Source organism: Theobroma cacao, chromosome 4 (genome assembly GCF_053813885.1).
Source record: "Theobroma cacao isolate CCN51 chromosome 4, ASM5381388v1, whole genome shotgun sequence".
Taxonomy (NCBI): Eukaryota; Viridiplantae; Streptophyta; class Magnoliopsida; order Malvales; family Malvaceae; genus Theobroma; species Theobroma cacao.
This window is the reverse complement of record NC_142642.1, coordinates 34,023,412-34,046,785: the sequence shown is the minus strand read 5'-3', so window position 1 is coordinate 34,046,785 and position 23,374 is coordinate 34,023,412. Positions and strand designations below refer to the sequence as shown.

The window sequence follows — 23,374 nt, the reverse complement described above, 5'->3', positions numbered from 1 at the left end:
ATCTCAATATTTTTTTTTAATTTTGAGTCAAATAAATTTTTATAACTAAAAGTTAACTAATCATCATTAGTCAAAATATCATTTTGTCATTTTAGATCACATAATACTAACACAGCACTAATATGAAGAGTAAAAATATCATATCATTATGTCACATCATCATTTATTATGATCACATGATACTAACATGACACTCATATGAAGAGTAAAAATACCATATTGTTATTTATTATGATGACATGATACTAACATGACACTCATATAAAGAGTAAAAATATCATATCGTTATATCACATCATCATTTATTATAATCATATAATACTAACATGTCACTCATGTGAAGAGTAAAAATATTAATGTTATGTCACATTATCATTTATTATGATATGTTAATATATCACATCAATATTATTTATATAAAATAATTAAATAATAATTAATTAATCATTATTCAAAATATTTTATTTGATTTAGTATAAAAATACCAAAATTTGATTAAATGTAATAAAAAATAATTTGATAAATTTTTTTAAAAAATATTTTGCTATAAGAATGTAGGCATTGCATAATCTTTAACGTTTCTCTCTTTAGAGGAAACATGCAAATGGGAAATTTGGAAGCTCCTTTCTACTACTCTACTTCTGGGTGGTGGCCCTAATCTGTACACACACCGGTGAAGTTTTTGAAGTGAATGCAAACCTAGACTGGTCATTTTGCCCTTCTTTTCAGATTCTTCTGTCCAAAAGAAAACAGGAAAAATATATGACATGGAATATTTTGTTTCTGCTGCAGGGATTGATCAAAGAATGAAAGAGACGCTACCAAAGCATAGAAAGATGACAAAAGTGAGGGAGTAACCACCGTCGAGTTTGCATTTCATTGTCTCAATATTGGCTACAAAAAGGGGGTTCCATAATAATGAAAAGGGCAAAGCGGCATAAAGTCTTTCTCTTTCCTTTTGCCCTTAAAAGAAAACTTTTCTTAATTTCCAAAAAGAAACAAGCAGGATAATTCTAAACCTAGCTAGGATTAATATGCTAACCACGGCCCTTGAACAGTTAACAATTGTAGCCAGTTTGACTTCAGGCTACAGCTTTCGGTATCTGTTTTAATTTTGTTTTCCATTTAGCCCTGACAAAGTTGCTTTTGGGTAGGAATCTTGGACTATTTTGACAGCTTAATGCAATGGGATGATGATTGCATGTCAAATAATCATGATGGTTTCATTATCACAAGAAGGATACTCGTAAATTATGGAAGAAAAAAGTTGGGTGGATGAATACTTAAATCAAACTAAACTTATTATATACTAACAAGTAATTTCTCACATTCTTTATTAGTATTACAACTAATCCGCGCTGTGTATTAAACTAACATGCAGCACATCAACTGCAAACACTTAGATCAAGATACATTGCCGGCATAGATGATTTAAGAATCTTTAGTTGTTCGCAACCACTCAACTACTTTAGCATTGATGATACAAAATTTCCATAAACGTTCGAACCCAGGAGCAGCGAAATGTAGAACAGCTGCTGCATACAATTTAAATCTTTTAGACCATTCTTCAGAGACTAGAATTAGTATACAAACAGGTGTCTCTATGTGCAATGAGCAAACCTCGACAAATTCTCAACTAGGAGTGCCCTCCCCTTTGCCTTGATGGGCTGCCTCTAAGCACTCCTTAGCCTTATGAACCTTCGACTGAAGGTAGAAGCTCCCGTTCTTGGCATTCCTCTCAAATAAAACGTCATATTTCTGAAATAAAGTAATGGAGAAGTTTTAAAACTTGTCAAGGTGATAGTAACAGAAACAGAGAAAAATGTAAAAAAAAAAAAGATCCACAAAAAATACTAGCCTTCATTATCTCCTCCCAAGCAGTCTCCTCACTTACACCAAGAATCTGCCTAGCCTCTTGCTCGGTCATGACTTTGCTAGCTCGGCGGGCAGCATTTTGTAGTGTCTCCTGGGCAACACCAGATTTTGAAGCATCTGCAATAAACTTATTGTTCAGAACATTGATACATATAAAGCAAACAAAACCTGCCACTAGATAAATATAATCATCTTGCTGTTGTTATTTCTCCCTAAAATGCTAGTTACAGTGTCGCAATAAAAAATAAAAAAGAACCAATCACAAGAGTAGCAGAGATCAACTGATACAGTTGCAGATTTCTGATAATTTAAGTATTGGCACAACACTGCCATTTTTTTATTAACAATAGAATGCTGATTCTGGAACTCAACCAATTTGACTTCTTTCAACAAGATCTCACCATGAGTAAATCAACATCTAGAATATTTAGCTCACTACTAAACCAGATGTATACAGGTATATGTCAGAGAGAAGAGGGAGACAATATGAATTCATAAATGCAGTGGCACATGGTGGCATGAAAAATTGGTGAATAATATAAATTCATATAAAATGTAGAAAACAAGTAGTACCAATTTAGTTAATTATTAGCTCTCATTATCATGACTGCATAAACATAAAGTCATAAAACCAAAATTTTAAAAGAACTTCTGCACAGAGTTAAACAAAAGAATAAATTGATAAGAAAAAGAACTTCAGAAACATTTATTCGTCCAACTTTCAAATTGTAATAACCCTGAAATGCTTTTAGCCTTCATAACTTTGAGATTCAAACTTTCTTAGCCTATTTCTGGTCAGCAAAAGGAGCTGAATGCAAAATATATTTAGGTTGAATGTAAATAATCATAGACCCCAGGATCAGCTTTTTTATCTTTCTGCTCTTTCTTGGTGCACATTGTACTAATTGCTCCATGTCTCGTTTCACTATCCTGACCTTGAAACTCTATTATTGCAAGAGCCATAACTGTGTAATTTCAAATAGAAGGGGCATTATGATTGAAGAAAGTCAATGCGCATTTCAAAATACAGAACAACAAACAAAGCTAGTTACCAATAAGTGGAGTCTGCTACAATGATTATAGCGCACTATTGTACTATTTTTAAGACCATATCTTCATTACAATCAATAAAAGCAAGCTCCTACTTTTCAAGCAAAGTAAAAACATGAAATAACAGTAGTGCAGTATTGAACTAACTTGCAAGTGCTTGACGATATGCCTGAACAACAGCACGAGCCAATATACCGGAGCCCATTACAATTAAGTTGGCAAGAATCTTTGCAGCCTGCATAACAGGATATATTGATATGACAATGATAATACCATCAATGTAAAAAAGTCTCAAACAAAATGCAAGTGTGACAACATACACCATTACAACCTTCTCTCTCTTTGATCTATGGTCTTATCAAGCAAGAAATAGTATTTTAAATCTGAGAATTCTTAAAATCTAGATACTAGCACAACACTAAAGTGAACCAAAACCAAAGAACCACAAGACAGCACAACAAAGCTAACAGCAAACTACATAAACCTTGTAAACAGTTTAAATTAATCCAGAATAGATTCTTTAATCTACAAGTTGCAGTTCATGGTTCAATGTAAGGTCTTTTGATCTTTTCACCTCTATCTTATCCTTCCAGCACTTTCAAGTTTAAACAGGCCAATTCTTAGCAGCAATCCACATATTCATCGAATAAGGCCAAAGAATTGGAAGGAATATTGCTTACATCTCCTCAACTTAGACAGCATAGCTTGGAATAAATATCTTGACATTTTATTACAAAACATTCTCTCACATTCTTATCACTTTGAATTTCAGAATGTTACAGCTATAACTAGCAAGGAACTTGTGTTGACTGGTCTCTTTTTATCTCTGTACACTAATGATACTAACATAATTATTCTAAAAGGTACTCATTTAAATCCTCAATTTGGTTGTTTAGGAAAACTAAGCACCCCAACTGAGCAAACCATAATGTAACTTGACCCATTTGAGATTGAAATAAATTCTTAGAAATAAAATCAATAAGAAACATAAAGTTTAATACTATGTAGTAATTTAAATTCATTTCCTCTGCAATCTCTCACAACCAAAAATATGCTAAAGAAGCCAACGTTCAAGAAGATAAAAGCTACGGGATCCTATGATGAACTGTTTATAACCTAAAACATCAAAGTAAGGAAAAAGAGTACTAGATAGAGGCATTGAAGCAAGATGCAACCTAAACTTGATACATGAAAGGATCCAGAGGAAAGAGTCCAGCTCTAGTAGACCCATCCTTTCAAATGACATTGGTTGCTTTCAAAACCAAAAACCCAAATGCATATTGATTCTAAAAGTAAGTAAGTTGAAGCAGATCATTTTTACTTGAAACTTGAATTATGTCCAAGACATCCATATCTTGGTATGTGGCAGAAAGAGTTACCAATACTCCTATATCATTGCCAATAACAAATAAATTAATAACGACCCGAAGAAACAGAATTACCTAAAAGTTTTTACGAACAAGCTAAAACATCCAAATTAGCATTGAAAAACCACATATATTTGAATTTAACAATAATTCAGCTTAATTAACAAGAAATTTTTCATGCAACTGATAGTAAAATAAAATTTGAATAAGAAAATTAAACAAAAGGGTAAAGAGCGAACGTACCATGGCCGATCAGAATTCTATTTAACCAATTATTTAGATGAAAAAAGAGCTTCTTTTAGCCAAAAAAGGCCCGGAAGTATACGATTTTGATTTAGATTTTGATTGAAACGAATTTAAAAACTGGCAGAAGAGAAAGTTCGAGAAAAGGAAGCGAAAGAAGAAATATTGTTTTACAAGTAGTTTTTCTCGCAGAGATTGGAGAAGAAGCAAATTGTGCATCTCCTATTGAAATTTTCTTTCCCTTTCTTTTTTTCTTCATAGAAGCCCAAATGTTATGGGCTATCTTTCACCTATAGTTTGAGAGATATAGCCCAATCTCTTTTAGGCTCTACGATGGAAATGGAAGGGGTTTCTACAACCCAAAAGTTAATTTGGGCCAGGGAAGCCCAAATTCTGGCAAACCCAAAGCAAAATGGGACTCGGACCCAGCCAATCCTACGTCCAAGAATGTCATTGGGAATTCCAACTAACTCGTTTAGACCAATTCGGCACCATGATTGCGACAAAAATGTAAAATCGAAAGTAATCACAATAACAATTTTTGAATTATAATTTTATATTATTTAATAATATTTTCTCAACCAAATTTTATAGTTACATGTAGATGCAAATTCCATTCGTCAAAATTATGTTATGCGTAAATATAGAAATCTTAGATAGATTAAAATATATAACATAAAGGTGTATAAAAGTGAAATATATATAATATAACATACTTATTTTTTTAAAATCAAATTTATGATAAATTTAATATCCGAAAAATCATATATCCATTTTATTTTAAAATTAAAAAATGACTAACAATTATTATTCTTTTTTTTTTAAATTAAAGTCTAAATATTTCAAACCCCCTTGCTTCTCACTTTAAATTTTATCGAATATTACCAAAAAGAAACACATGTATTGATTTGAGCATACATATATAGACCCAAAGTCCCACCGACACAGCTGAGAATCTTTCTGTAGAAATGAGTTTTGCATAAGCCTAAGCGCCACTACATGCAAGGCAAAATCGTCAAAATGTAACATCAATGTTTTTTCCATGATTATTACGTGACAAGAAAATAGCATATCCACTTTCATGATTGCCTAACAAAAGACATGGCTACTTTATCTGATTATTAGCTTAAAGTTAAAGGTTATTAGATTATTTGATTACTATGTACCCCAAAAAACAAATCTATATTATTGGCTTGATTTTATGTTTATATGAGATGCGGAAAAGTTCCATGCCATTGAAGCGATCCCACTTGTCGTGCATTGGATCCCTACTTATCCATTCCCCCTTTCACGTTGTAATATAATAAACTGATAACGGACAAAGAGTGAAAGAGAGCCATCGCTCGTACTTCACTCAGTAGAAACAATTTGCATTATTGCTGGTGGAGCATTGTGAGCATTAGGAGGCTTTATTTTGCCATGATGGGACCCTTTTTCTACGATAACAAGTTGGACACTCCATGGAATATATCAAAGCAGCTGCCATGGGAGAAGGAATCGTTTTCCATGTGGGGTTGGGGGGGACTCTCTCTCTCTCTTTCTCTTTCTCTTTCTCTTTCTCACACTCTCAACTTTTGACTTGTCCATTGTAAGCTTCCAATGAGAGGTTGAGAGGTAAGCCGATGAATGATGACAATGACTTCCCAGCTGCTGCAAGTAGCTGGTTCACCTGCTTCACTTGGGCTTTGGCCAATTCTTTTGGGTTTTCTTTTTTCTTTTTCCCCTCCTGAAACCATATACACAAATCAATAAACAGGAAAAAGAAGCTTCTTTTAGAAGGTGCACTGCACCAACCCCTCCACCAAAACTTGCATCATGTTCATTATTTATGGGGTTTAGAGCTCTACAAGAGGCCTCAAATATGCTTCTAGTAGGCAATTATTATAATGAAAGGAAATCTTATCCACCCCCTAGCCTTAGGAAGTTGAAAGGAATGCATTGTTAATTAATTCCTCAGCCTGTTAAGTTACTCGTTTCATCAGTTGTATCCTAACTATTTGTTTTACATTATTTGATAATAATTTTTTTGGATTAATCTAAGGTTGGATTTACCAATCTATTTAAAAATTAATTTTAAATGCGGCTTTGTTAACCAGCACTCTAAAATCATTCTTTAAAGTTATCTCATATAATATAAACTAATATTTTTATCCAATACATTGAAAATTTGTTGTATATAATTATTAATTGTATATAATACAGAAAGATTACTGACAATAAAATCTAGAAAATTACTGTCGAAACGTTAATTGACAAAAAATTCTTTCAAATTAAATTAATAAATTATGGTCATATTAAATAGGGCAAATGATAGTGTCGTAATAATGAGCGTAAATTGTTTATTGAGAGGCGTTTTGATTGTCTTCAAAAAGGAATCGTAGGTGTTCATATCAATGACATGTTCAACGTTTGTTTACAGCTCAGATGGCCTTTTGTTTCCATCAACTTGTATTACTTCCACTATATCAATGAAATGAAGCTTTTCAAAAAAAATTAAAAAAAGACATGTTCCACGTTCAGACCAAAGAGATTCTCTACTTCTTTTTGTTTGGGACTGCGTGAAGGCTAGCTATCTCTTTTGCCATTTGGTAATTATCATTGCTGCATGAATGGGGGTATCATCTCTTTGTGCTCCAATCTTAATTTACTGTAATCATGAGATCGAATCTTTTGGCTGCATAAAAAGAAAAATTAAAAAAAAAAAACAAAGTAAAGAAGTAGCAATGTGTCGGTGCATGGTGACACGACGAAAGGGTATCGATGCATCTTTGACCTGCCTTTCATCCCAGTTTGTGTGGTCCAGACCAACAAGGTTAGCCGCCCGTAGAAACCATAAGTTTCTTGGTTGTTTCTTACCATTTGGGGTATTCATAGTTAAATTCTGAATAACGACGATCTTCCTGAACCGTATTATTAAGAATTAAACTGGAGTAACCCTTACTCAAGATGCTTAATTACTCCCTCCCAATCACTACAGTTTATTAGCTAGTGAGCTCCAAATTAAGATGCTTCGGCATGGAATATTCCACTGAAGAAAAGTATATCTCTCAGCTCCCATGGACCCTAATGCATTTATTTTCAATGATCCGTAATTACCTTTTTCTTCTAAAGATTGATTGATAGAGATAAGAGCTTAATGACAGTCATCTAAAAGGTATAAACTATAGTCTATGGAGCACATTGGGAGAGAGAAAAGTGGGAAAAAAAAATTGAAAAAGACGATACTGATGTGTTGAGCTTATCAGGATTGAGAAGAGTGCATTCCATTGATTTAAAGTGGGAATGTTTCGTTCTAGTTCTAGAACATGAAAATCATGCAAAAGCTTCATCCCCACCAGAAGATTATTTGTCCTTTTTCTTTTGTCAGCTGGCACTTTTGCAGAGAGAAGACAGATTGGAAGAAGCAGAGCAATATGGAAAAACGCTGCAAGCCACTGAGAGACAATTAATAGAGTTGGAGTACAATTAATATAGAGTGCAGAGATGGAGAGATAGATAGGATAAAGATATGCTTTGCTGGCTGACAGCATAAGGCATTATGACTCCATGACTGGGCTGAGTGCATATGTCCTGTCGTAGGAAGAAGCTAGGAAAGTGCCATATGTTATATGTACGTTCTTATATAATTTTTCGTGATTTTACTTCCATGTATAGTCGTTTTCTTTTTCAAAACACTCCAAATTTAACTTGATGGTTATTATCTTGAAAGGGTTAAATTTATGTTTGGAATCTTTTCTTTCCTTTACGTGGGATGGAAAGGAAGAATTGAACTGAGGAATTCTCGATTTAATTATTTTTCTCAAATGGAGGAAATCGAAGCATCCTTGTGATATGAGAAAGTCAGTAGAGAGGGATGCTTTTGTTTTAAGCTACTCCTCTTTTGCACTACTCGTTTCCCAACTAAAGAATTCCCTTTGCTTGAAAAAGAAATAACTTGTAAACAAGACCCACTCTACCTACAGACAGCTAGATTTGGTCCAAATGCTTAGAGAAAAGCTGCTGCAAGGGATTACATTTGCATTTGAGATCTCAGGGAAGAGAAATTAAAATAGAGCGAGAAACATTGTGACAGGAATATCTTCCTTTATTGCTATCTCAGTGCACGTAGTACAACAAGATCCACGAAACAAATGCATGCCCACAATAAATAGAACGCTTAACCATACAATGGCCACTTTGCTATACACAAATAAATTAGGTGAAACCAATAAATTGGTAATTGAACAGTAACAAACAAACTACAACAGCCACCCTGGGAAAACCACTCTCACTCTCTTCTGATAAATTAAGAGCATGTGTAATATGGCCACCAGGGAAGTGGAAGTTATCTGGCCTGGATTACCAAAATTGTAGCTCTCCAATGAAATGTTCAGGCCTTTATTGAATGGACTTGAAAGTGGAAATGTTTGATGTCCAAATCTCTCCTTCCCGGTGCCTTGCTTTATTCCTTTGCTGAAACTAAAACCTGAAATTTAAATGCAGAAAAGTAATTAGAATATGAAATAAATCGTTGGATGATAACTAATAATGATAGGTTTAACTAAACTATTACTTACATGAACGATGTAATTTTGTGGTTGATCTTTCTGAGCCTAGTAGTGAGTTGGTGGTGGAGGAGAAGCGTAAATGTAGACCGGAGGTGGAGGTGATGTCACTGGTGGGGGAGGTGAGTGGTAGTAATATGGGGGAAGGGGTGAGGGTGAGGGAGGAGGTGGGGATTTGTAATAGTAAGGATGTGGTGGTGACGGGGAAGGTGGAGGTGGAGACTTGTAGTAGTAGGGAGGTGGTGGTGATGGGGAAGGTGGGGGTGGGGACTTGTAATAATATGGGGGTGGTGGGGGAGAGTTGTAGTAGTATGGTGGTGGTGGGGATTTGTAGTGATAGGTTGGTGCCGGAGCCTCTACTGGAGGTGGTGGTGATTTGTAATAGTATGGTGGTGGAGGAGAGGGTGAAGGAGGTGGAGGGGATTTGTAGTAGTATGGTGGAAGAGGAGATGGCGATGGTGGTGGTGGGGACTTGTAGTAGTATGGTGGTGGTGGAGAGTGGACTGGTGGTGGTGGGGATTTGTAGTAATAGGGTGGAAGAGGAGATGGCGACGGTGGAGGAGGAGATTTGTAGTAATATGGGGGTAATGGTGATGGAGATGGAGGTGGTGGGGATTTGTAGTAATATGGAGGATGAGGAGATGGTGATGGTGGAGGAGGAGAGTTGTAGTGGTAGACTGGTGCTGGAGACTTTACTGGAGGTGGTGGTGATTTGTAGTAGTATGGTGGTGGAGGGGAATGGACTGGTGGTGGTGGAGACTTGTAATAATATGGGGGTGTGGGAGAGGGTGAAGGAGGTGGAGGTGATTTGTAGTAGTATGGTGGAAGAGGAGATGGCGATGGTGGTGGTGGAGATTTGTAATAGTATGGTGGTGGTGGAGAATGGACTGGTGGTGGCGGGGATTTGTAGTAGTATGGTGGGGGTGGAGAATGGACTGGTGGTGGTGGGGAGTGGTAGTAGTATGGGGGTTTTTCTTCGTGTTTTGGTGGTGGTGGAGACTTGTAGTAGTATGGAGGAGGTGGGGATGGAGATGGAGGTGGAGGAGACTTGTAGTAGTATGGAGGTTTTTCTTCGTGTTTTGGTGGTGGTGGAGACTCGTAGTAGTATGGAGGAGGTGGGGATGGAGATGGAGGTGGTGGGGATTTATAGTAGTATGGTGGAGGTGGTGGTGATTTGTAGATGTAAGTAGGCGATGGTGGAGGTGGTGACTTGTAGTAGTATGGTGGTGGCTTGTGTGGCTCAGTTGGTGGCTTGTATGGGTGAGATGGAGGTGGTGGTGATTTGTAGATGTAAGTAGGCGATGGTGGAGGTGGTGACTTGTAGTAGTATGGTGGTGGCTTGTGTGGCTCAGTTGGTGGCTTGTATGGGTGAGATGGAGGTGGTGGTGATTTGTAGACGTAAGTAGGGGTTGGTGGGGGTGGTGACTTATAAATGTAAGTGGGTGATGGTGGAGGTGGAGATTTGTAGTAGTATGGTGGTGGCTTGTGTGGCTCAGTTGGTGGCTTGTAGGGGTGAGTTGGAGGTGGTGGTGATTTGTAGACGTAAGTGGGGGTTGGTGGGGGTGGTGACTTATAGACGTAAATGGGTGATGGTGGAGGTGGGGACTTGTAGTAGTATGGTGGTGGCTTGTATGGCTCAGTTGGTGGCTTGTATGGGTGAGATGGAGGTGGTGGTGATTTGTAGACGTAAGTGGGGGTAGGTGGGGGTGGTGACTTGTAAACGTAGGTAGGTGATGGTGGAGGTGGAGACTTGTAGTAGTATGGTGGTGGCTTGTGTGGCTCAGTTGGTGGCTTGTAGGGGTGAGTTGGAGGTGGTGGTGATTTATAAACGTAAGTGGGGGTTGGTGGGGGTGGTGACTTGTAAACGTAGGTGGGTGATGGTGGAGGTGGAGATTTGTAGTAGTATGGTGGTGGTTTGTGTGGCTCAGTTGGTGGCTTGTATGGGTGAGATGGAGGTGGTGGTGATTTGTAGATGTAAGTGGGGGTTGGTGGGGGTGGTGACTTGTAGACGTAGGTGGGTGATGGTGGAGGTGGAGATTTGTAGTAGTATGGTGGTGGTTTGTATGGCTCAGTTGGTGGCTTGTATGGGTGAGATGGAGGTGGTGGTGATTTGTAGACATAGGTGGGTGATGGTGGAGGTGGGGACTTGTAGTAGTATGGTGGTGGTTTGTATGGCTCAGTTGGTGGCTTGTATGGGTGAGATGGAGGTGGTGGTGATTTGTAAACGTAAGTGGGGGTTGGTGGGGGTGGTGACTTATAGATGTAGGAGGGTGATGGTGGAGGTGGAGATTTGTAGTAGTATGGTGGTGGTTTGTATGGCTCAGTTGGTGGCTTGTATGGGTGGGATGGAGGTGGTGGTGACTTGTAGACGTATGTTGGTGGTGGAGGAGGTGGTGATTTATAGATATAAACGGGTGTAGGTGGTGGTGGAGAAGTATAGTAGTAAGGAGTTGGAGGCTTCGGCTTTGGCTTCGGCTTTTCACACTCCTTGTAAGGAGTCTTTGGAGCATAGGCAAATGGCTTAGCCTTGAGCACAACCTCGTACTTGGTCTTTGACTTCACCTTGAGCTCAGCACCCGTGTTGCCCTCGTGTAGACTGGTGGGAATGTTGCATGGTGAACCAGTGGGTGCAGCGTGGAGCTTGGCCTTGCATGCCTCGGCTCCATATTTGGCATAGTCAAATCCTTCAACCGTGATGCTGAATTTTCCATTGATCTTGGTTTTTCCATAGGCCTTAACCTTCTTTTCACCGACATTGCAAGTTACTTCCACAACAGCACCTGTTCCATGTGCAATAATAAAAGCCAAATCATTTTAGTATCAAATTGTTGTTAAAAAGTCAACCAAAATAATGAATTATCTTTAGTCATCACTAACTTTAATAACTAATTTCGTCTTTTCATGAATTAATATAATTATATTTATTTTAACTTTCAATAAGGCATTTGATACGTTAATTCCAATTGTAATTAGTGCAACCCTTAATCAGGACAACTTTATTTTCCTCCAAGATTGCAACTTAATCTATACTGCACAACAAAATGGGCAAAGAGAGCTTGTATTCAACCAAGCCTATTTTTTAAATAATAAAAGTATATGGTTTGAATATAAAATATTCATTTCATTTACTCTTTCCTTAATTGAGCTAACCCAAATAATATACTATATTATTATCAACAAAACTATAATATTATATATATCATAGAAAAGGGTTGTTTTAATTTAGATACAAATTAACATATAATTAAGAAACAAAGAAAATCTTTGTTTTCTTTCTTAGCCTATTCAGTTTTTTAAATTAAATTTGTTACCACAAGAATATATTCTGATTCCTTTCAATTGTTAGATTTAGGTCTTCTAAATTAAAATATTGTAAAGATCTTGCTACCTTTATTTTAACTTCTAAAGCAGATGACAAAGTGCTACAAAAATTTGAAATTAACAAAGTGAAAGTCCAGCTAATGAAAAAGAAAATGTGAAATAAGAATGATCTAAAATGTTTTTGCTTTTTTTTTTTGTGGTGAATGATAATGAACTAAGGTTTGATAGTGCTAGAAAATTGGGAAAGTTGAAAGAATTTTACCTTTAAGATGTTTCTTGTCGTGTGACTTCACTGGATATCCCCAGTCATAGCATCTGTAGCAGTAAACTTTACCAACCACCTTGACTATGAGTGGATGGTGGTGGGGATAAGGGTGAGGGGCAGGGTAATAAGGAGCTGGTGGTGGGGGAGAATTGTAGTAGTAAGGAGGAGATTTAGCTGGTGGTGGTGGAGATTTATAATAGTATGGTGGTGAGACGTAATGTGGAGGAGGTGGTGGAGACTTGTAGTAGTAAGGAGGTCGAGGAGATGGTGAAGGTGGTGGTGGAGACTTATAGTAGTAAGGTGGAGGTGGTGAAGGAGATGGTGGTGGAGGAGATTTATAATAATATGGTTTTGGTGGAGGCTTTACTGGAGGTGGAGGAGACTTGTAGTAGTATGGGGGTTTTTCTTCATGTTTTGGTGGTGGTGGAGACTTGTAGTAGTATGGAGGAGGTGGTGATGGAGATGGAGGTGGAGGAGACTTGTAGTAGTATGGGGGTTTCTCTTCATGTTTTGGTGGTGGTGGAGACTTGTAGTAGTATGGAGGAGGTGGTGATGGAGATGGTGGTGGAGGAGACTTGTAGTAGTATGGGGGTTTCTCTTCATGTTTTGGTGGTGGTGGAGACTTGTAGTAGTATGGAGGAGGTGGTGATGGAGATGGTGGTGGAGGAGACTTGTAGTAGTATGGGGGTTTTTCTTCATGTTTTGGTGGTGGTGGTGGAGACTTGTAGTAATATGGAGGAGGTGGTGATGGAGATGGTGGTGGTGGAGACTTGTAGTAATACGGGGGTTTTTCTTCATGTTTTGGTGGTGGTGGTGGAGACTCGTAGTAGTATGGAGGTGGTGGTGATGGAGATGGAGGTGGAGGAGACTTATAGTAGTATGGTGGTTTTTCTTCATGTTTTGGTGGTGGTGGAGACTCGTAATAGTATGGAGGAGGTGGGGATGGGGATGGAGGTGGTGGAGATTTGTAGTAGTACGGGGGTTTTTCTTCATGCTTTGGTGGTGGTGGAGAGTGGTAGTGGTATGGAGGAGGTGGTGATGGAGATGGTGGAGGTGGGGACTTGTACTCATAAGGTGGTGGTGGTGGTGGAGATTTATACTCATATGGTGGTGGTGGAGAAGGAGATGGCGGTGGAGGTGACTTGTACTCATAAGGTGGAGGAGGTGATGAGTATGGATAAGCATCTGCAGACACTGAACCTACATTGCTTGCAACAACAACAATGGCCAAGGCCACTAACACTTGGGGCCAAAACCGACCCCTCACCGGGTCGGCCCGCGGACCTGTCATCGATGATCACTGAGGAACACCACCCTCTGGCAATGTGCAGGAGTTTCCCTGTTCGGAAGAGAAAAGGAAGGAGGGAGGGGGGCGAAGGTGGTTTTGTTTTTGGTGGGTGTCGGCTGAGATAAAAGCCTGCATGAAACGGAGATTATATATAGCAGAAAGTAGTCGTTGATGGGGAGCTGTCAGAAGGGACCAATTCAATATTGATTGATTAGATTAATGTAGCAAATGGGGTTTTCTGTAGCTGGCTTAGATCAATTTTTTATTCAGGTTCTGGTTTAGATCATCAGGATTCCTCCCCCATGATCACCCCAGAACAAATCTCCAACTGCTCATTTAATGTAACATCGTATAATAGTAAGTATAAACAACTTTTTATCTTTCAAATTACTATTTACCTGGGCTCATTTATTTAACACTTCCACCTCTCTGTTTTCAATTCTTTCTTGTCTATTAATTTCCCATTTCCACCATCTTTTCAGGAACAGTAAGAGCCATAGAATAATTCAAAAATCCCCCAACAACTTGACGAAAAAACGAAACAAAAGTAAATGTAGAAAAACAGAAAAAAAAAAAAAAAAAGAGGGCTGCTTGCTGCTGCCGCTGCTTATTTGCCTACGATGGCCTGGAATTCTATACTGACTTGACCACGAATTTGCTGAGGTAAATCGTGGCACATTCCTACCCTTTTGATCATGTCTATTCCTTCATTATCCAACGGCTAATCCTACCTTCATGCACATGGACAGCTTCCAATATTCCTTTTTCAGTTTTTAACCTCTGATGAATATCAAATTTCAACAATGATGTCAGAAAAGTCACCAAATCCTTGTTCACAAAAATGTATAAAACCCCAAAACTCTATAAATCCGAAGCAGAATATAGGGATCGAAGTCGGAAGACGGACAGTTCATATTACCATGCAAGTAAATTACAGAAGAGCTATGATTCAGGCCACCTGTTCTGTTATTATCTAGAATTTTTTTCTGGTTTCGGTGCAATTTCTGGCTAATTTTTTTTATTCATCAAAACATGCACGTTTATGGCAAACAATGGCACGTCTATACCCACCCTCCATTCACTGATTGGAAGGCTTTAAATTTTTCTATCGGTTTCTCATGTTCCATGTGATTTCTCAATCATGACGCAGGGGCATGTGAAATTGAATCAGGTGGCCCCGCAGCTTTTGCAGGAAATTTAAGCTACACACCAAAGAGAAACAAAAAAAAAAGTTGTTAAAAGAGAGAGAGAGAAAAAAAATGAAATAATACTTTATGTTGAGTTGAATTTCATTTTCGTGCAAGAAATAATAATTCAAGTTTCTCAGAACACGAGCAGCCTTGTCCCCGCTGTCCTATAATCAGCTACTTCCTCTTTTTGGACCACCCTCAAAAACCTGTTCAAATTTACTTCAATTCCATAAATTTATTCTGGGTTTTGTGTTTAGTGTCATTTATATCAGTATTTTGACAAATTCAAATCCATTTTTGATAGATAGATTAATCGATTTCTTGTATTTTGAGACAAAGCATATATGTAATACTCCATATATCTCCAATTTTTTTTTTCTTAATTTCTATCTAGATTGTGAAAAATGCAGGCCTCATGAGCCTGAAAGTCAACTTCTCAGGGTACTCTCAACTAGTTTTAATTGTTGCATAAATTAGCTGTCAGATTGTGATCAATATGATAATGAAGAAATTGGACAATTAATGCTCTGTCACAGTAATTAAGCCTAATTTTTTTTTAAAGTAATGTGGTTAGGACACAAATCTAGATCAAGTCAGTCATGTCATTCATAAATAAAATCCCCCTTTGTCGAGAACAAATAAAAGAAAAAAAGAGAGAGAAGCAAATCAAGCCATTTTTTTCATATCCTAAGATCATATCTCCCCTGTTTTTCTATAACACAGTCAATGCCGTGTAAAGTAACACCATTGAAAAGTCTAATTCAGAGTGTGTTAAAGGTAGAGTTGAGTTGTTGGGGCCAAAGGGTAAAGGAATATGGAAACATTATCTTATATAATTTTGCTTCTACTTTTTGTTATGATTGCCTTTGGAGGAAGGATTAGAAAGAACAGACAGGGTATACAGGCTAGGTTAGTGGAAGACAGTAAACAAGAGGAAAAAAAGAAAACAGTAGAATGGAGGAATTAAAATGGTGGAAAACTTGTCCTTTTCAAATGCTTATAATGTAGGATTCATGGAGTAACCAAGGGGCAAATATAAAGAAAGACTACAAAATTTAGTAACTATCCATGTTGAAGTCATCAAAGGACCACTTACATCTAAGTTCTCCTCACTAACATTTCAATTTTGGGTAGCCACTTGGCACAGCTTGTATAATTAAACACTCAAGTGATCCTCACCTAACACTGTCGGGTTCTTCTTCCCCCTTTTTTCTTTCCTTTCTGCAAAATGTATCATGAATCAGTTCTAGCCCTTTCTGCACATCTTGTTCTAGGCAATTTTGGGGTTTTTATTACATCATGACGTACTGTTTGCACTTTACAAAGTGACCGGCCCCTGTGTGAATCATCTTCTGGCAGCTTCTATGCTCTGGAATGATTTTTGTTTTTATTTATCATGAGCTTCCAGAAGTCAAAGACACTGCAGAATTATTAATCCTCAGGCTTAGCTCAACTGGTGTACGGTTGAGATCAACTTGATGATAAAGAGATTCTCTCCAATTTAAGATGTAAAATAAACGTTTGATGCATAGTTTTCTATGTATACGTGAGCTGTATTTAAGTAGAAATCATTGGTTTACATGGAAAGAGAGCTATTTGTCAATAGAAACAATTATTGGCTTTGGTCTTTGAATAATCATATCAACTGTTTATAGTCTTTGATGTATCTTTGATTGGTCTATTAGCTATTAAGGCTAAACCTCCTTGATTTATTGATGCCGATGCAAACATGGAAGAAGCTGTTTTGGGTCTTCCCATTTGTTCCAAACAAGTATTTAAACTCATGTGCTTATAAGAGGACAGCAAAAATTTTCTCGTAAAACAAACAGGACAAAACTATGTGACCCTCCACGTTTATTGCTTTCTCGATGAATTAACGTTTAATTAAAACAATCATTAAACAATAATAATTCAAAGGAATATTATTGGCCCTTGATGGATCGACATATCAGCATCAAATCAATTAAGCATTGTCCCCCACGACTACTCACATGCATGGCAGTGATCTTCGATACGATTTTTGCCTTTGATTAATGACACTTATTAATTTCGTTTCATCGCATCACATTTTTATTTTATTTATTTATTTTTTCGATTGAGAAGAGGGAATTCGAGTTCAATCAATTAGTTTGATTGCAATTTAAAGTGTCATCCATCACAAAATTTAGTATTATATTTAACCTAATTATGTTCTAAAATCACTAACCTAAACAACATTTTGGTGGGGATTAGAGAAAGTTTATTTATCCAATTTGAATCCAATGGTTACTGTTTTTCCTAGAACGTGCCAGAAGAGAACAATTTTCCAAGTACAACCAAAGAAAAATGCATCAAATTAATTATCATAAAAAAAATGTTGATACCTTATTCATTAATGGGTATTGATCCCATTTCCTTTCATATTGACTGGATGCACATAATTGGCATGCCCAGCCAAAAGAGCCAGCCGCCGCTAACAGCTAATAAATCGGCCATATAATATAAAGTTTATTGTTTTATTCATTGTTTGCCAATTTGTCCTTCTTTTAATTGTACATGCAATTAATTACACTTTGCAATGTGGGGGAGGTGGCTTTTAATCCCTTCAATTTTTTTTTTGTTTAATGACCGACAATGCTGTATTCCTGGTAATATATTAGTATATGCATAATAATATCTTCAGCATGGATTACAGCAAAAAATAAAGAAAAATAAATAAATTTGAGGTTTTGTGTGAAGTTTTTAAATACGAGAAATAGGGTTTATATTGGGCAGCTGTATGAGGTGCACGTTTTAAAAGTATTGCTAGATTTTTATTTCTTGATATACACGTTCAAGATTTCTATGATTCTGCCTTAAAATCTTGACATTAAATTGTCCTTTTTTAAGACCTTCTGGATCTAGCCTTTAATATAAAAAATTTTGTGTTGATTAATTAAAGAGATTGATCTGTTACATTTTCTTTGAATTATTATATCATTTAAAACGATATATGAATGTATGTCATTAAAATTTAAATGGAATAGATACTTATTAATGTAGTGCACTTTTTATACAATTTTTTTGGTAACTTATAAATTCACAACAAAAAATTCATTAAGATAAGACATAATATTTAAAAAAAATTCTTAAATCATTTATGAAAATTTAAATTATTTTTATTATTTTATTATCTTCAATTAAATTTTTATATTTTTATTATCGATCAATAAAATTCCTATAACTAACATTAACGAACGGTTGGTAATTAAAATTTATTTATCATTTATATCTTATGGGTTAGAATGAATCAACTGTTAATTATAAAAATTTATTTAATTTAAAATAAAAATATAAAATTTTAATTAAATATAATAAAATAATTAAATTTTATTTAAATTTTTAAAAATATTTTGCCTTTTGAATTGACTTTTGTCTCGGTGAACACGTAAGTACAGTAAGTTCAGCAGGAACTCAATGTAGACTAGGATTACTGATTAGGTAAGTCATGTTTACTTTAAACAACAAAATTAAGAAAGAAAAGGCAAAAGAAAGGGATAATGTCCTTTGTTAGAGAATTAATTAATAGTTTTGGGACATGGGCATCTGGCAAGGAGAGAATGTATGCACATTTTTTGACCTGAAAATTAAGCTTCGATGATCAACATGCCACCAACCCCAAGGCCAAAATAAGGAAAACGACAGTCCAGCGAAGTGAAGGCTTTTGGCCAAAGTTTGGACACTTGGTCACACTTCGAAACTTATCCAACTTGAAAATTAAAAAAAATATATATTTTAAAAAAAAAGTTGATATCACTGTCAGTCTTTCGTGTGATTCATAACTAGTAGCTGGCAGCAAGTTAAGCCTAATTAAATTTTTTTCATTTATGATTTTTGTCAAATTTGCTTAAAAAAAGTCTATGGCTGTTAACAGTCACTCCACCCTAATTATAGCTATATTTGAAATTATTGAAAAATCATGGAGAAAATCTTCGTCACGTCTTTGTCTTCTGTAGATTTGGTCTTGCACGTTGTGGGCTCTTGAGAATTAAGCTATTGTCGCTTTTACTTGATCTATTTATGTCTTTCAATTAGAAGGAATATTTTTTACTATTAAATTTCATATATCATCCGAATTCTCTCTGTCTCTCTGTATATTTTGTCCCGAATTACTTGTTTTATCTTCTGATGAAATTAACAACCATCTCCATAGCTTTCCTCTTTCTAGGAGTGGCAATGTGAACTGAAGCATGTTTTTTTGTGAAGCTAATTCCTGTACGGATTAACTTGTCTCTGATGCGAACCCTCTTCTAATCTAGTGGTTAACCTGACGCGAGAGAGCTGTCATTATGGTTTTAGGTAGTCTTTGACAATTTTGCGTAAGTTCATGACACATATTTAAACGGATTTTGATTAAATTAATTTTATTTTGTGTATTAATTGTATCGATATGATTTAAAATTTGACAATTTAATATATATATTTTAAAAAAAATTAAAAAAATTAATTAATCATTTTGTATTTGTATTTATTTATATAATTGTTAATAATTTATGTTTTATAAGACACAAATTAAGATACGAAAATACAAATCCTTAAATCTATTTTCAGAGATTAATTGCTCGGCTTGTGCTTCTTAATTATGAGTTTTGCTGCTTTTATATATGTAATAAAAATAATCAGAAAACTAACCCCAAAAAAAAAAAACAAAATGAAGGACGAATTGACGTGAGTGGCTTTCTATATCAACAGAAACACTTGTTTTCTTGACCATTGGCCTTGGGCAAGAAAATTAACAATTTACCTTGTCATAGGATCCTCCATATGTATATATATATATATCACAATATTCCTTGTTTCTCACCGACAGTTGTTCAATATCAATTATCGATTACTTCCATGTCAATTTTCAACAGCATGCTTTGTCAACCCTTCTCATGTCAAAAGAGTTACTTAGGAATAAAAAAATGTAGAACGTAGCCCTAGTTTCAACATGACGAAACGGCCATATAGACTTTGTCTACATTCTCGTGATATCAGTTCAAACCTTCTTTTCACCTTACATGCCTAGCCACATGCAAAACATTTTAATCAAACGGATCAATAAAAGAAGAAATGGAGAAGAGGATAACGATGTTCGAATGTCACTATGGAATTTTCTAGCTGATAGTTACATCTCTAAATGAAAGGTTTCCAAAAAAGTCATTTGTTTTGCTTGTTAACTTTGCAAGAACTTTATGCATGTAATTTACCCTAATTCATACATATTTTTGTAATTGACCCTTTTTTTTTTTTTTGTGTGGAAAAGCATATGATTCTTTATTAATATGTATTGGAGCAAACCAGTACATAATTAATAAGAACAAAACAATTACAAAAATTTCTAATACGTATATATATCAACAATTTAACTAATCACCATCAACAACTTTTGTTGACGAAGAGTGTCATAATAAGCCATCAGTCAATTTACTTGCAATTAAGAAAATATGTTGTATTTTTCAACTATTCATCTGATATTTTAAATATTTAATTTGTAGGAGAAAATTTCTAGACTCCAAAAAAAAGTTTGGGAGTTTAACATTCAGTCAACTGCATTTGATTAATCATTTTCAATCAATTAAGATAAAAATTGTCTCATTTAAAAACAACAAGAATAACAAAAACTTCTATAGTAGCAAGTAACTCAATAAGGTTTGAATCAACATAACCAATAGGTTTTCATTGAATTGTGAAGCCGGTCACCAATTCCTGTCTCTCTTGGGCTGCACTTCATTGAATTGTCAACACTGAACTTGACAGTACCACAAGGAGTACATTTCTATGTGATTCAATTTTTTTAAGATGTCACTATAAGAGCAAAAATTTTATGAAAAATAGTAATAGATTCCTCTTGGCACCAACTAATGTAATATTTTTTTTAAAAAAAAAATTATAACTAATGCATTTTCCATCATGAATCTGACGAAAATATCATATTAATTGAATTTTTTTAAAACTATCTTCAGCCAATGCCTATAGACCTCCGTCAGTTAACCAAATTTTTTTACATAAGTGAGTGATGTATCAAGATTTGACAGAAAATTTCTATATAATATATGTGAACTTTCTTGAAGTTAAAAATTAAAGAAAATTTGTCCGTACTCCGTAGTTTTCATGATGTGTGTTCAATAATTTTTTGTAAGATTAGAGGGATGATTAGCAACAAGCCAACAACCAACTATAGTGTAGCAAAGGAGCAATTAAAGAATTATGCAAACCTTATCCATCGTACAAAAAACCAAAGAAATAAAAAATTTGCAAAGACTTATCTTCCACGCCTTGTACTTGAAAGGAAGTGATTTTTACAACCTCCAAAATTGTACAGGGAGGAAAAGCAAGACGAAAATGGAGGTGGCGATGCATGTAAACTCCTTTGTGAATTACAAGTGGTGACGTTGATCGCTTTGGCCATTGCTATCATGGGGGACTATTGGGATTGTTAAACAACAAAAATTGGGCAAAGACTTGCATGTGGCATTGGGGTCATTTACGAGAGAAAGGACAGCCAATTACTGAGCACGTGTTCGGTGGCTTCTCCTCCTTTTCTATAAGAGAGAGAAGTCTACTTCAATTTTGCCTTCTCATTGCGCTGCTCTTGTTTCACCCGCACCCTCTGTAGCACATATAATTCAGGATTATATAAACAGTTAATCTTCTCTTGAGATGGGTTTAAAATTTTGTGAAAAAAGTAATTAAAGAGTAATCATATAAAATTATAAATTTATATATCTCAAATTTTATACATATGATAAAATATAAATTTTATCATAGAATTTGAATTGAAAATTTTTAATTTTAATCATTAAAGTGTCATTTTATGCGTTTATGTACGTATGATCTAAATATCATAACATCATTTTTTTTAAATAAGTTGTTGTAAAAATTCATGTTTTTCTCTCTTTTTTTTCCCTCTCTTAATACATTTCTACCATATAAAAAAGATTAAAAGTAGGCCAGATTTCGTCTATTTAGAGAGTTTTTACTAATTTTTACTAATTTGGGGTGGACCCCAAACTCAGCATAGCTTTAGACTAATTTAGCTTTAGACTTAAATCTGTGGGCACCTCAGCGTTCAACTTAGTGTATAAGACCCAGACAATTGCAAGTCATTCATAGCATCTTGTCAAGTAGGGTTCCACTAATATTAATTGGTAACTAAATAAGTTTGGACGACTTTTAGAGCCCTTTATAATTCCACAACTACAACTTTCACAAATTTATAGTTACCGACATTCAACAATTCATCCAAAAACAATCCATTGTTCTCTTTCTGTTTTCCCAACATTACTAATTCTGAAATTAAGACAAAGGTAATTATCAACTTAATTTGGGCCTCAACCAAAACATACAAGAAGATAGCAACCATTTCCCCATATTTTTATGTGATAATGCTTTACTTAAAGAAGAAAGTCGTGTATGGCATCCCTTACAAGCATTAGCTTCATGGGGAATCAATCTAACATGTGAGATATATAGAGATAAAATTGGGAAATAAATAACAAAATATCAGACCGGCCAGCTGAGTGAAAAGGCAGCCATGGCCCTGACAGCGAAACTTCCAATCTTCCAATGCTGGCAGTGAACTAGCGTTAGGAGACGTACGATTGTGACTTGGGAAAATTATAACGCCAATACGCATAATGGCAAAACAATATTATCCTTGCCCCAGCAGTACGCTCCTGCTGGGACCTCACTCTTTTGGACTTTTTCAACTAATAATTAATCAAAAGTCTTCATCATCACTCTGCCCATCTTCCAATGTTTTTCTCTCTTTAACTTTTCATTAATTTTTTTAAGCTCAAATTTGTAACTTAAAACTATGTGATATTTAATTATACATCGAGACCCATTAGAATTCACGTAATAAGAGATAATCTCTTTCTAAACTCGAAATTCTGAACATTCATTTTTATTGTCCAAATTCTAGAAGATGTAACTCATTCAAGCTTAAGGAACTTTTTGAATGGCAAAAAGTTTATAGTAAATAGAATATATTAAGCAGTCAAAATAGGAGTTCCATGGTAGCAGGCAGCCTGCTGGCCTGGACCTAAACATTTGGCGTTTTGCAAACCATTCATTCATGGAGGACTCGAGAGCTCATGAGCCTCTTGGTTTATTCCAATGTCCTGTCTCAGAAAGTCCAAGCATTTAATTTCCCAAGTAATATAATTATTTTGACTCATCTTATGTCACATGGAATCCAAATAAGAAATGTTAAGATTAGTTCATAT

The 23,374-nt window shown here is 35.6% G+C and overlaps 2 protein-coding genes across 4 annotated transcripts; both read right to left on the bottom strand.

Annotated features, from left to right (window-relative positions):
* Positions 1-1,283: 1,283 nt before the first annotated feature.
* Positions 1,284-4,764, bottom strand: LOC18602519 (mitochondrial import inner membrane translocase subunit PAM16 like 2-like). Of its 3 annotated transcripts, none has more exons than XM_088805107.1 (5): positions 4,536-4,764; positions 3,073-3,160; positions 1,859-1,992; positions 1,621-1,758; positions 1,284-1,535 (listed from the first exon to the last, which is right to left on the bottom strand). In XM_088805107.1, the coding sequence occupies exons 1-4, from the start codon at positions 4,536-4,538 to the stop codon at positions 1,633-1,635; spliced, it is 351 nt and encodes a 116-aa protein (XP_088661233.1). In that variant the 5' UTR covers positions 4,539-4,764; the 3' UTR covers positions 1,284-1,535; positions 1,621-1,632. The 3 variants fall into 3 exon arrangements, with proteins under 3 accessions (XP_088661233.1, XP_007034014.2, XP_017974173.1); XM_007033952.3 differs by having other exon boundaries at positions 1,284-1,532; XM_018118684.2 differs by having other exon boundaries at positions 1,284-1,758; positions 4,536-4,763.
* A 3,834-nt stretch (positions 4,765-8,598) lies between these two features.
* LOC18602516 (uncharacterized) lies at positions 8,599-14,294 on the bottom strand. Its single transcript, XM_018119449.2, has 3 exons — positions 12,663-14,294; positions 9,092-11,859; positions 8,599-9,000 (listed from the first exon to the last, which is right to left on the bottom strand). Exons 1-2 carry the CDS (start codon positions 13,954-13,956, stop codon positions 9,128-9,130), a joined length of 4,026 nt encoding a protein of 1,341 aa, XP_017974938.2. The 5' UTR covers positions 13,957-14,294; the 3' UTR covers positions 8,599-9,000; positions 9,092-9,127.
* Between the last annotated feature and the right edge of the window lie 9,080 nt (positions 14,295-23,374).